Source organism: Leptosomus discolor, chromosome 13 (assembly GCF_034619465.1).
Source record: "Leptosomus discolor isolate bLepDis1 chromosome 13, bLepDis1.hap2, whole genome shotgun sequence".
Taxonomy (NCBI): Eukaryota; Metazoa; Chordata; class Aves; order Leptosomiformes; family Leptosomidae; genus Leptosomus; species Leptosomus discolor.
In genome coordinates this window covers 21,832,054-21,847,022 of record NC_141403.1, presented here as the reverse complement: position 1 = coordinate 21,847,022, position 14,969 = coordinate 21,832,054, and the positions used below count along the sequence as shown (strand labels likewise).

Here is a 14,969-nt window from a genome sequence, read left to right as displayed (position 1 = left end):
TAACTTGCTTTTTCTCAGAGCACCAGGATAAGAACATTGAAATGACAGACAAAAAATGAGCACCAAAAAGGGAAGAGGAATTTAGTCAGGTTTATCCAAAGTTTTTTCCCCATAACACTAGCAAGCATCAAGCAGAAACATGAGTGAGTGCACCTTCAGCAAAGAGGTGGTTGGCTGAAATTTAACCGCAGGGTTTCCTGGTCTTGCAAGACGAGCAGCAGCAAGCAGGACGGAGGGTTGCCGCTGTCAGCACCCTGCTGCTAGGCTGGTCTGCATGCCACAAAACTGCCTCATTGCTCGATAAGCAACACCCCAGTAACAGCAAGAGCTTAATTACCTCCAACTACCTTTGTAAGCTGGGTTATTGCTTAGCTCCACCAGCTCCCTGTCCCCCTTCATTTTATGTCCACACAAACACCCACGTCATAACCGTATGTGACAGCAGGAACAAACCGCTGTGAACAGACTTGGGGGAAGTGCCTCTGTTGAATGTGTAGCCACAGCCTGAACAGTGGAAGTCTGCCACAGAAAACAGACCGATGACTTGGAAAAGTTATGTTCAAAGTATTATCAGATGCTCTTTGGTGGCCAATAAGCATTTCATGAAGTGATGGACCGAACCATCCGCTACTATTGTGGCTTTACTGGCACTATCAGCAGATTTTCTTCTATTCTTTTCTGGACAGTAAAATTGGTGCCACTTGGCAATCTTCCCAGTTTTTCCATACTTGCAAATCTTGAAAAAAACAAAACCAGAAAACCTGCAATGGAACAGAAACTCCAGCTGCGTGCTCAAGTTTAAGCGCCACGCTTTACAAAGTGTCCTGATTTCACCTGAGGCAAACCTTCACCTTAAAGGGATGAGCTAGCAGGTGAATCCACAGATAATAGTCTGTCGTACTCATTCTGTTACACTCTTCTTGTAGACATGAGCACTATCCAAATATCCAGAGACTGGAAAGCCTAGAGAGTCTGTGGATGCTATACAAATAGAACACTAAGGTACACAAATGCAGAAAGGGAAAAGAAAGGAGCAAGGAGAAAATCCTTATTCAAATAGACCTTTAGTGACCTTTAATCCATAGAAATTATCTTTCAGGTATGCAAAACGAACAAAGGCCAACATAAATGTAAACTTTTCCTAAACCACAAAAAGGCCTGGTAAAGACTAGAAGTATCCATGCCTGTTGAACAAAAAAAGGTAACACAGGCGGACACTTCAGGGATTTCAGTATCAGCACAGCTCACACCTTGTCAGCCTTTATAGCAACAGGACAGAAAGTTGTAACAGTTCATGGTAGCACTGCTCACCCTTGTTTTAAAAGACAGTATCACGATACTTTTTGTTCTCAAAGCCATCCTTTCTACTTTAAACAAAGTATATTTTGCTGATACGCAGCAAGAAGCAGCTTTGTTTCACAATTTTGCAAGTCTCTCCTAAGAGCTGTCAGTCTGGCTATTAACCAAGGCACAGTTTTGCCACAAGTAGTCATAACTTTCTTCTTAGTCCTAGAGATTTAGCAAGAGACATGCACTAACAGCCTAGTGATCAAGATTATTTTTTTAAACAGAAATTGATTTAATTTGCTAATGAAAGAACAATTGCAAAAGGTGTTTAAATACCATCACAAAATACCACTGACCTATTCATTTAGAAATCTTAACATACTATTAAAAATGACACACGACGATTTGAGAGGGCACAGTGCCTAGGCTCCGAGTGATCTTTTCTGACACATTTCACTGTCAAGGGGAGATAGCTGTAGCAAGATGCTAATGAAGTGCTGAGGGCAGCAGCGTGTCAGTACGTTAGTACCAAGGGATTGTAAAATTTCTGAGCTCCTAAGCTCATTTTATACTATTTTATAAAAAACACCCCAGAAATTTGGGTACAAATCACTTAGCATGAAAAAATATTTAGCCTACTTGTATTGCTTCCAATCATTCCCTCAGAACAAGTTTTCTTTAGACATAAGCTTCATTTTACAAAAATTTTTTGATCATCAAATATGTTGAAGTGCCCTCGACAGCATCTGTTCTCATGAACTTCCACTTAAAAGCACAAAACAAAAAAGAAAAAAATCCACAGACGCTGAACACAGCTGTGATGGTGTCTACCTTCACGAGCACCTTGCAGAGGATAGCCTATCGACTGCCCAAACCTAAAAAGCAATGGGATTCCTAGATAACAAAGACTAAGATGAAGTGTAATCTACAGCTAAAACTCACTCCCACTCTGGCCCAGTTAATACCATGTTTCTGGACACAGAGGCAGCTTTCCTCCTCTAATCTAGCTTGTCTGTCCAACCGGTTTTAAAAAGATAATAGGATAGTTCTCTCCATACACTCGCTATCTGCATTAATACAGAGAAAATCTCAGCTTTTATGAAAAAAGTACCAGGATACTAATTGTCATATTCTCTTTCAAGTTGTCCCCAAAGACATTAGTGAATGCTGTAGCCAACCTGCAATTACACTTTGCACATTATCCTTGAAGACTTCTGAGAAGCACTTACGGCTTAACCCATTTGGTTATCCCATTAAAATAAGACACCCAAGAGTGGGAGGGAGCTTGATTTGAACTGATTTCCAAACACTTCAACCTGAATTACAGATTATTTAGATTACATTTCAGGCTCTAATGTGCTTCAGCTTGGAGACAAACACCAAACTTCTGAAAGGCTGCAACCAAACATGCAGTCTGTTATTGAACAGTGTGGCGATCCGAAAAAATTGCCTTTGTAGAGTAACAGTCGCAACTATGGACTTTGCTCCAATAGATGTGGGAACCCAAGCAATCCTCACCCTAGAAAGAAGACATATTCAAGTATAAACAAAGAGTTTCTGGTATACACAACATGCACACAAACTCCCTATTTTTTTGCATCTCAACTTTTCAAAGCTTTGTCACAACGAGTCCTTGTTACCAGACGTTTTTAACAACTCTGTTAGCACAGTGCTAGGTTTTACTGAAAGCATATCTTTCACTTAGAGAGACTGAATAAATATTCATAATACATATTTCAGAGAAAAGGAAGTCTTTTTCCATTTCAAAGGCTGAACTCCTGAACTTCTTGTTCAGCATCACATAAAGCTACTTAGAAGTCATAGCCTATCAAGTGAAATTGAAAATACTAAGGCGAGAACAAGAGAGACAAAAAACTGCTTTCAGTTATCTGCAAGTGCAGGCTTTTTGCAGGTATCACAGCTGCAAAGGAACCTAAACTACTGCTGTGTAGAGCAATTGGGATACAGTAGGGCTTACTAGCTCAAAACCACTGCTATATAAACACAGGTATGCTGTGTTCAGTATAGATCTACTCACACATACTACGAACAAGCTAGTAAACCCATCCTGACCCAAGCTAGCTACAGAGCCAGCCTGGATCTGTCACGATTTACTAATTCGAGCCTAAGTTTAGCATCAGCATTGCCAGACATCAGCTGGCTTCCTGAAGCACAGCCTGGGTGTCAGTGAGCTTCCCTGTCACAGGAAGCCTGATTAGCTTGGTCTCATTACCACAAGGGCCAAGAGATATTTATCAATGTGTTCACGCTAACATAGCCACCTCAAACAATGAGCACTGGAGAAAACTATTTCTGAATTGGCTTTACTTACTGTCCTAGGTTACAGTGTAAGATGTGCCCAAAAAGTATTCTATCACCATCTTCAGGAGCTGTTGAGACCAGGCGGGGCGGTGCTCCCTGCCTCCCCCCTCTGGACTATCTCCTGTTCATGGCCCATCAAGGAACTGCCTTGCGACTCCCCATCCCATGGTGAGATGCTCCGCCCGGGGGGAGGAGCCAAGCAGTCCATGCCAAATAAAACCTGAGATCTCCAACAGCCTAGCAGCCTTCTGCTACTGGATTCCCGGAGGAGTTTTTTCCCCCCACTGGAGTTCCAGAGGACAAGAGCTACCTCCCTACCACTGGACCTTCGGAGGAAGACCAGACTCTTTTACCTGATCGCTGCTTCCACAGAACTACATCCATCGCTTCAGGAGGACTGCAGCCAGCATCTTATCGGACTGCTACTGCCCCCCTAACAGGGTGTCAGGTTGTATTCCTGACTCTGCCAGTGGAAACCAGGGGGTTGTTTTCTGCCTTGTTTTATATAGAGATATATATATTAGTAAAGAACTGTTATTCCTCTTCCCCATATCTTTGCCTGAAGGCCCCTTAATTTCAAAATTATTATAATTTGGAGGGAAGGGGGTTGCACTTTCCATTTCAAGGGAGGCTCCCAGACTCCTGTCTTTCAAACCAAGACACTTATGACAGTGAAGACAGGTCAGTTTTGAAATGGTTTCTGCTGAAGTGCCAACAGCCCCTGTACAGCCAAGCACACAGCTTGAAGATACGAGCACTCTGCACGGGGAGGTGTGCTGCACACCTAGCCCACTCAATAGCCAGAATTAGGCACGGAGTTAAGGAAAAAAGAAAAAACCCAATCCAAACCATACTGAAAGATAAGCCCAGCAGCTGAAGAGTGGTCAGTTTGTACAAGGAGCTCGATATGAAGGTGATGAAGGCTATGTAAGTTCTGATATGATCTCTGTGTCATGGCATGCCAGCTATATCCAGTCCTCAATACCTCTGTGATGAAGCATGTTTGATGCTCGAGCACTAAAATATCTGAGATAGGCAGCTGTCTGTGTTCATCTTTGAGAAAGCAGTATCATCGTATTTGCTATGAGGAGCGACACAGAATATTGTCTACAGCTGACTGTGACCCCTGATACCTGGCAAAGAGAAAGTGCAAGCTCATACACAAAACCTGTAACAATATAGAGTAACGATGATGTTCGCTCAAAACCTAACACTAATACCACTACTGTAGATGTGAAGTTGTAGCAGCATGGCCCTTTGGGTAATAATTCATTTTGTGACTGCCCTGCAGCAGGGAAATTTTACATCAGTAGGGGGCTCTAGTTCTGCAACTTTTCCTAATCTCCCGTTAAGAGTCGTACATGGAATGGAAATATTTGTAGCGATGCTGACACAGCAGCCAGAACACTTGCAGCTGCAGGACTATCACAGAGGCAGAGCTGAGCAGCTATATTCAGTGCTCTCTGAAGCTGCTGCCTGACAAGAACAAAGACTACCAAAGCAAAGGGAAGACATTTTCTCTCAAAGATGTCTTAGAAGTGAGTAATTGCAATTACGCATAACTTCAATTAAAAATAAGTCACCTTACAGTAACTGATCAAGGACTTTAATCAAGCTGATTAAAGAGTAATGGTACAAACTGACATTCAACGCTGCATTTAGAAATAACCTGGCCTTTATGACACCATAATGGACCCGCATTTTTATAGCCCCAGAATTCCAGGAACAAATTAAGTCTGTTAGCAGACCAGCATTCCACAAGGGTTTGTAAAGATTCTCTTGATAAAACTAACAAACAAAGTGATGAAGAAACAGTTCAGACAGACCAGGACTGGATCAGACACTTTTAAATATCATCACTCCTGTAGAGTATCAGCTCAAATTAAATGTAAAACGTCAGACTTCTAATGAGGCTCAATCAGGCCCTATACGCAGCTGCTCAGAATTATCTTAGGGATCAGCTTGCAAATCACTTAACATGGCTCAGACAACTCCTTTTTAACTGTGGCCAATTAGTGTTGACAGCCTACCTGCATCTGATTTAGCATATGGAGGCAGACATATATGTTAAAATGAGGTTATTGAACTCTATTTAAAGACATTCTGCCCCATTTTCAGTGAGCAAGCAAACAGCTGAAAAAGGTTTACGGCTTCTCTTTACTGAGGCCAAGCAGAGAAGGCTGCAGGTACATGGTGTACTATCTGTGTTGGTAGAAAAACCAAACAGAAGAGATGAAAAAGCCTTCTTCCCTATAGAATAGCCAACCTTCACTTTCTGAACACCTTGTACATACATTCTAGAGGTGGAAGCTTTAGAGATCTACTTTCTATTTCATATGGAATAACATCAGAATAATGCATTTGCTATATAACCAGTCATACTTTAAAAGTCAAAGAAGTAGTTCCTATCTGCAGAACAAACACACAGAGCTTAGATTTAATCTTATTTGCACAGTAATTTTTACTCCATGCTTAGCAGAGTGATAGCAACATGTAAAAAGAAGTTACTTTTCTAAAAACCCAAGTTTCCTTACGATGAAACAATTTTGAGCTTTGGAAAAATGGCAGAGGATCCAAATCAACTGTTAATGCAGCAGAAAAGTATGAAGAATATGTACAATGGCAGAAGCATCATTTGACAAGTAAATCAAATCGATTTTGCTGGATTTGCAATAGAATAAACAGGGAAATCCAGTCAAAACTCAGGCAGTCAATCTTAATACTACTATTTTATCAGATTCCTCAGAAAGAGGTCAGCTCTGAAGTAAGCACGGCTGCTTCTTTAGTTGATGTCCATTTGGGGCAGCCCATTAATAACATCTACTGTAGAACGACCATTTGTACTTACCTCATGATTAAATTACCTGTTAAAATATCCGGGCATAATAAGAGTGAATCAGTCTGAATCACATGTTTTCTTTTATTTTCTCCGTACACTAGCCTGACCAGCCAAGAATTTGACTGATCATTTTGCACAAGACTCTATATAGTAATAGTACCTTTCATTTAACAACTTGTCATGAGTGCCATCAAGCTAATCCTTACATGCATAGGTAGTTTCCATTTTTATCTACAAAACGCAAATATTTATACCGTGTGCTATCTGAATGCCAAAAGGTTCCACTATGTTTCCCATATTCCCTCATGCCATATAAATTCATAAAAATAAATCTAAAATGAAAACAAGACAACCCAGTACACCAGAAACTGCGCTTAAATAATGTTTTCTAAGCAATCTGTGTAAAAAAAACAGAAGCAGTCCAAAATTGATTGCCTACTTGAGATAATATCAAATTAGATAAAAAACCTTTTCCTATTCTGGCAATCAGTTGTCTTGTAAAATGTGGTATTACATAAAAAAGCTTATTTTCAAACACTTAAAGCTGCTAGGGCAAGCTTGGACCATGATGCTCTCTTAATAAACAAAAAATAGCAGATAACCAGCTCTATGCAATTTGCAGATAAGTATCAGGCTTAAAAAAAAAAAAAAGGAAAGTATCTGCTTCCCAGGTTGATAATCCACTCCAATCTCTCCAGCCTTACCCACACCGTTTGTTTCAGTGTTCTTTCAACCAGCTGAATAACAGTTAAGAGCGTCAATGTTTCTGGTCAGGATGATTCATGTACAACTTACACATGACCAATACTGGTTTGGGTTTTTTTAATATGTTTACACCTTCTGTAATTACAAATAAACAGAAAGTCATTGCTACCTTTTGGAGTTGTTTTCATTTTTCAGTGGGAAATGAATTCTTGAAAGCAAAACATAAAGAAAGGCAGAAGCAACCAACTGACACCTAATTTCCTCTAAGTGCTCGTCTTTCCTCTCTCCATCCCCCTGTCCTGAGATCTTAATTCTACACTGTCGACTCTCATTGCCAAACTACTAAAAATAGTACTGGACAACTTCATTCAGTTTTCTTTACTAATCAGATGAGATATGGGTGAAATCATTGCTTTAACATTATACTATTTTAACGTTCAATTACTTCTGTGTTATTTAACCCTGTTAGAGACTGGTGAATGTGAAAAAACTTAAACAAGGTAGAGCAGTAAAAATAGTTTCCTTGTTTTACAACAGCTTTAAGCTACATTTATTACAAACCAAAGTACCACTTCTTGGTGCGTCAGCCAGCCACCACAGCACAGCAAGCGCTCCGTGGGGACAAGCCAGCACCACAGCCTCGCTGTCTCTCGCCAGAGAACCAGTCTCCGAGGGACAGGGCGCAAGGACACGGTTAGCCGTGCGGGGTGAAGCCGCTGGCTGATGGGGGCTTTTCTGCACTGGAAAAGGAAACCTGATGGGGCTGGTGAACTGGAGTTTTCCCAGCTTTTCCAGCTTCCCACCCTTCTGTGTGGGAGAGGGACATGGGAGCTGGCGTGCAGAGGGAGGTGACCAGAGGGCCGGAGGGGAGACCCCAAGGCAGCAGCGGGAAGCACCGAGGTGCACGCGGGGCCTAGGCCAGCCGGTCCGGGTGTCCTCGGGGCTGCTCGTGCCACAGGGTGTCTTGGCAAACGGTCTCCATACAGCCTCATACTGACTCCTAAGATTTTGATGAAGAGCAGCACATTCACCTTTGATACTTCTCCAGGTGTATGCTTTCACCAACACTTACCTCAACCTTTTTTTTTAAAAACCGCTCAGTTTGAGCAGCAGCAGTCTAACACCTGTAAAGCAGCCCTCGTGGCTGGCCAGGGCCAAGGGGCCTGGATGACCATCACTGACAGCAGCAAGCGCACACACAGGCTCATTCTTTCAACTTCAAAAAAAGGCTACCATTGCTAAGAAGAGACTGTTAACTAAGTTTAGCAGCTGTACAAGTTATGGCACACTACATGTTAAGGTGTCACAGAAGAAGTTCCGTAAGAGAAATGTAGTCATGGACATACAAAGAACGGTCAATGTGCAATGCAGTGTACAAGTGAGCCCCAGGCAGTTATCTTGCACTAGAGACCGCATCCTCCACTTAAATTAGTACTTTTAAACTAATCAAGAGGCTAACCACTTGCTGAGATAACAGCTTTCATTAAACTGAAGATGAAAAACACTGCCTCTTAGTTCACTGCATGGCATAGTCACCAACTTAAAAAACAAGAGAAATTAAGGGATAAATAATCTTAGATGAAAGAAAAATGCAGAGTGACAAAATGGCCTTATGTAAGAGCAAAATGTTGTAGTTTCAGTCTTTATATACGGCACAAATTCCAACTTCATTAAAAGGAAAAGAATGTGCAGAATATGTAACAAACCAACAGAACCATTTTGATGCATTAGGCAATTCCCACTAAAGAAAAATCTGTACACTGAAATGCTCTGATGCACAGAACATACCTTTGCAATGCGGTCACTTTGCAGCTGCTATGTACGGATCCAGCCAGATGGCAGGAATCTCTGCAGCTCCACTAACTGAAGTGAGAGATGGGAAAGCTGGAGGTCCAACTGGTATCAGATTCACTACCTCTCTTCCCAGTCCCAAACTGAGAGGAATTTAAACCAGCAAAATACTTTACCTTAGATGGCAGAGATGATGACACTTGACAAAATACAGATGCTGCTCTCAAACACCCTGACACAAACACGGTAACAAGGACAAAGGCATAAGGATCATACAACTAGTAGACTACATGTGCGCAGCTATTCCAGGACACTAGTAATCTCAGACCATCTTGGATGAGAAGGCACTGCAAAACGTAACCAGAAATCTTTCTGCCTTACTGAACTTATTACATCTAACTGAAATCTTTCTGCCTTACTGGACATTCCTTTCTGGACTTCCCATCAGTGAAGCCCGTACTGGGTATCTGCCCAAGACTGGTCCTGCAAGTGTGACAGCACCAGAGACAAGTACCTATTGCTGGATCTCAATGACTTCTGAAGAAATACACTCAAAGATGATCCACAAGTAACCTCTGGGAAGGAGAACTACACCTCACTCTGTACTTAGTTAATCAATTACGACTGGAAAGACACACGTATGTCTTCACATGATTTGTAGGCCATTACCTTCTTTTGCGCAACTTGCTTTAGCAAATAAATCTTATTTCTGGAAGTGAGGAGAGTCATTGGAAGCCTGGATTCCCCTTTCTGGTTTTTGTCAGTAAGCTACAGCAGAGCTGCACAACATCATAGCGAGCGGCAGGTCAGCAGCTCCCACCCAGCCGAGGGGAAGGAGGCCGAGGCCACACTCGCACCGAAAGCACGCAGTGAGCAGCCCTGTACCTTGGGGCAGCAGGTCCCTGCCCCCGACGGGGGACGAAGGGCTGCAGACAGCCCAGCCTGCAGGACAGGCTTCTGCAACAGCTACTTCCCAACAGTCAAGGAAAGGAAAGGTACCTTCCCTGTTAGTGAGACTATCTGCTTTGAGAAAACAAAAGTCATCCTGGAACAGGTAGTACAGACAAGAGGGATTTCTAGTTTGTTATTATTGACAGCATTTAATTGTTTGGAAACCTCCTTAAAGTTGGTTTTCAATCCTTGCCCTTTAGTGAAACCAGCAGCATACCATGAAGATTACAGCATACTAGATACAATCTGATGTAAAAGGCATTTTTAGTTTAATCTTTTGCAGCTTATATCTCAAATAAGTTATTTAGAAATAAAAATTTATCCAGGCTTTAAAAATTACTATAAACAAGCTAATTTAACTGGCAGCACTTCATTCTGTTTCCCTTTACCACCCCATAGCAGAGACAAACAGCAGCAGCCAGTTGCAAAGCATCTGTCCCTCACTAGCACAGAAAAGAAAGGGGGGAGATATTCTCTCAGCAGCATTAGCAGGCTGTGTATTTCCCAAGTATGGATTTATTCCTTACACACTTACTCTGGTTTGGCAGTTGCCCTTTGGATGGCGATCTTATTACACTGAACACTCTTGTTCTTGCACTTTCCTAAAGTTCAAACAGTCCCTCATGTCAGAGGGAAAAGAAGCTACCATTGGATCTGGTCTCCCAGATCTTTGGCACTGAAAAAGATACAAAAGGCTAAGTGACCTTAAACTGCAGACCAATAGCTGGGATGCTACTCATTTCCTTTGACTTCTGTGCTGTCCATAGCACAACTACAGCTACAATCATAAGAGCAGATAAAAATCCATGTAAGATCAAATTTTGAGAGAGATTTCTATCCATGGCAGCTCCTCCTCAAGGCATATTGGAACTGATACTGCTTTTTTACTAGGAAAAGCGACAAACATGTTTAAATAGGTTAAGGATGGAAAGGGATTTCATTTGGGAATGAATCATAACTAAATTATCTTTATTGGCTTCCATCTTGATTCTTGTAACTGCATGCAAATACTGCACTGCTAGGGGCTGTGTGGCCTTTTCAGAGATTTTAGCAAAGAAAAAGCGAGATTTCCTGTCAATGTTAAGCAGAAAGGAGTTATTTATTGCTCATTATGTCCACAGAAACAGTATATATAAATGCTTGCCTTTCCTGTTTCGTTTCATTGAAAAATTCCCAGTGCTTAAAGCTAAAAGACTCCTTTTGATCTAGCAAAAATCCTTATCTGAATTTGCCAGGGAATTCAGAAGAAATATTGAAGATGCAGTTTTAAAGCTAGAGGGCTGCAGTTCTGCCTTTGCTGCTCGTCCTCAGCTCTTCGCACCTTCTGCCTGCTCCTGGCACTAGCACTCATGCAGCAGCAATGGCGAGTTACTTCAGGGAGCTGGTAATGATGAAGATGAACCTGGAAAGTGACTTTTTCACACCAAACCAGCTCCACGAACTGGCCTGCCATATGGTCCCACGATTATCAACAGCGGCTCACGGGCAGGAACACAGCAGCTGAGACTTGGGTTGGCTTATGCTGCAAAGTCACACTGTAACTTGCTTTTACTCTTCTTGGACCACGTAACTCCTAACCCCACAGTCTGAGCACTTGTAGCTGTGGAGCAAGACTTCACTGAAACAGACTCCCTCGCTCCACCAAGGTAGTCTGCAATCAGCTGTAGATCTTGTGGCTGGCGTGGCCACTAGAACAGGTACAAGTGAACCCACTAGAACAGATACAAGTGACCCAGAAGCATTTTTGTGGCAAGAAAGCAGAAATGTCATGCCTCTTCCTGATGTGACTGCAGAAAGGTTCTTAATCTTTAACGTTTTGATAAAGAAGGAGATGTGGGCAAATGCCTTTCTGTGGAACTTGTCACAGTGCTACCAGAGTGAACTGAGCACCATCTGGCAGTGCTTATTAAGCTTATTTTCACTTTATTGGATAATGTTCCTGACAGCAGAATGCCCTGTGAATGCTTCACTAAACTTTTGTGTTGTACGGACGTTACCACACGTCCTCCCATTTCCCAAGTGTACTCCCACACAATGCCATAAAATCCTCTTTTATTACTTACATTTCTTGTACATGGGCACATTATCTTTACCAAGGTTATGCTAGCAGTCCCAAGGCTGGTCCACAAAGGTTAGTCTCCCTTGGCCGTCTCTACAGCCAGCTCCCAGGAAATGACAACCTGCTGCCACTGGCATGTCCAGTTCAACCTCCCCAAAATACATCCTGTGTGTCCCCTTCTCCATGCTTCAGTGCTGATGTTTGATCCTTGATCAAACCATGTCGGGGAGCTGGAACACCAGCAACTCCCACACCCCTTCCCCTCCAAAAAAACCCAACACATACCCCCCTCCTCTCCTCAAAAAACCCAAGTGAGGATTTTCTACTGGTTCAGCTGTCTGAGAACGAGAGAAATGTACATTTAATAAAGACAGGGTGAGAGCAGAGACTGGTGGAAGGGAAACCTTTTGTCAGTAACTATAAGCTCAAGTCATACTCCTGGAACCAAAGCTAAATCAACTATGAGAAAAATCCATTGGAATTTGGGCTTCATTTGTTCTGAAGTTCATGTAGCCTAGTTTCCAAACAAAGTATGCAGCTTAAATAGAAGCATAATTTAAAACCAAATAATTGCAATTTAAGATGTTTATATTTGTAGGATAGGTAGAAAAACTTTAATTTCCTTGGTCTAACCGCAGCGGCATACAGAGCAATCAATCACAAAATGCACAGTGCCAGACGACTCAGATTTTTAACAAGGCCCCTAAATAGTATCTTTAAAAACTGAACAATAAATATTTCATGCAGTAATTCTGGAAAACATGCACGCTTTCTTTTGGATCAGTGCACGCATTGCAACAGCAATTCATTAATGTTTTCCAGAAGCCACATGATTAGAAAAATGGTAGTACACAAAGTCATAAAAAACAACCCATAATAACAATTTGCTTCAAGTACCACTGACAACACAGAAGGAAGAGACAGATCGATTCAGGGACTGGCATCATGACAAGAAATACTATTTCTCATGGAAGTCTGAGATCAAATGGGCAAAATACTCTGTAACAAAAAGCAAAAGAAATCAAAAGTTTTCAACTTTGAGAGTTACTGGGTAAAGTTAAAAGCTTGCACTCATCTGAAACTCAAACTAGATCATCACAGTAGGTGCAGGTTATCGGACCTTTCCCTAGAACACCAGTTCAAGGTTCCTCCAGGATATCTCTAGCAATGGCCCATCTCAAAATTATGCCATGCTGCATATATAAACTCTCTCTTTCCCTGGTGAAATATGCAGTTTCCTTCTCACACTTTTATTACAGATGAATTCAAGCTCCAGGGTCACTAGGTTTTATAGTAAAGTCACACACAGTGTAACGAATTCATGAAAACACAGTGTGCAATGACAGGCATTTTGTCCCCTATGTATCATCTAATATTATGTAAGATGGTGGCTCGTTTGGAAAAAGTGCCCACACAAGGATAAGTGAAAAATAAGTAGTTGCTAGAGGTTCACAATGAATTTCAAATAATGTGATTTGGTATGAAAAAAGCACAGTTCACTGTAACAAAAAGCTCCGCTCACCTGCAGCACCACGACAGTTAGGATTTAACAGCACCAGAACTACATGTCTACGGCTAATGAGGCCCCACACTCCCCTTCGGCTCTCCGATCTCAACAGCCTGTGCCTTTCACATCCACAGACCTCTGTTGTCCCACCCCACCACTGATTTTGTCCAGATTAATTGCAGATTTACTTTAAAGAAAAAGTTTAAAGTGACACCTGGGAAAGCTAAACACACAGCAGATGTGACAACCTGCTTCACATGACAGAACTATACTTAAATGAAGTTCTGCTCTAGAGGCCTACTTACACCCGAGAGCACTTCCATTCCTTAAGTCCAGCTTGCTTTGCAGAACACAACCACATTTCAGCCTCAACTGTACTCCTTAGTCTGCTGTGACTCTTATTTGAAGTCCCTGTAGTGGCACACCAGGTCAGTTCACATACATGCACAATTTAACAGGAGTTAAACTGTTAGGCATAACTAACAACCGTTATGTTAGAAACCTGTCAGAATTAGTTAAGCTCACCTCTTTATCCATACTCTCTAAATCCTCTTTACATAGGGTGTACAGGGGCATTGTCTCAGACATACTTGGCTGGCGTTTCCGCTTAGATGGACCGGGCTGCTCTTCATTTTCACCTGCTGGTAGGTCGTCTTCTTCAAACATCTGCTGCTGATGTGGCTGAACAACTCTGAAAAATTTCAGGGGTCCCACGTAAGAAAGATTTACTTGATTTACAGCATGTCTAGAAATAAAATCCCACAAACAATTTATGACTCCTGAGTATCTATGACTTTGCTCAACAGGGTTCTGTGTTCACCAACAGAAGAAAGATCAAGTCTCCCAATGATGGCTATTTTCAGTCTGACGGCTTATTTTCTTATTCTACCTTTGACAAGGCAGTCGCTCTCCTGCCTTCAGCTTGTTCTTGTAACCATCAAACCTTTCTTGAAGCAAAGAGCTTCAGTAGCAACAGATGCATTGCCCTTAAAATACTTAGAGGTTTCTGCTCCAGTGGAGTTCATCCGTCACTTGGCACATTTTCCATTCAGGAAACAATTCTACATTCTAAAATATTTTTCACTAATCTATGTTATGCTTGTATTCTTGAGTCTTGAAGTATACCTATTTCTCAACCTTACAGACAAGAGATTTGCAAGTAGAAAGCTCATTACTGCAGCCTCTACCTTCAGACATTTCTCAGATGCTATGCCTGGATGAGATGCAAACCAGACCATATTTCTTTGTGGCTAGTGTATTCAAACACGGTAGCATTTTCTCTTAGACTGGATTTTATTACCTTGTTAGTTACTGTATTTAATCAGAACACGCAGATACAAAAAGGAATGTCAAAGTGTTCATAAAACAGGTAAAATAATCATAACTTCACATGAATTCATTTATAATAACAATAAAAAGACAGACTACATCTAGAACAGCAGCAGGAGACTTCTACCTTTCTCGGGTAACTTCTTTTTCTGTGAAGATTACTTGACTACTACAGACTT

At 41.7% G+C, this 14,969-nt stretch overlaps 1 protein-coding gene across 1 annotated transcript in view; it reads right to left on the bottom strand.

Annotated features, from left to right (window-relative positions):
* CTDP1 (CTD phosphatase 1) overlaps window positions 1–14,969 on the bottom strand; it is a 115,375-nt gene that overhangs the window by 49,587 nt on the left and 50,819 nt on the right. Inside the window, exon 11 of the mRNA XM_086472530.1 lies at window positions 13,987–14,152. Within this exon, the coding sequence (XP_086328656.1) occupies window positions 13,987–14,152 (166 nt within the window). The remainder of the gene's footprint in view (window positions 1–13,986; window positions 14,153–14,969) is intronic.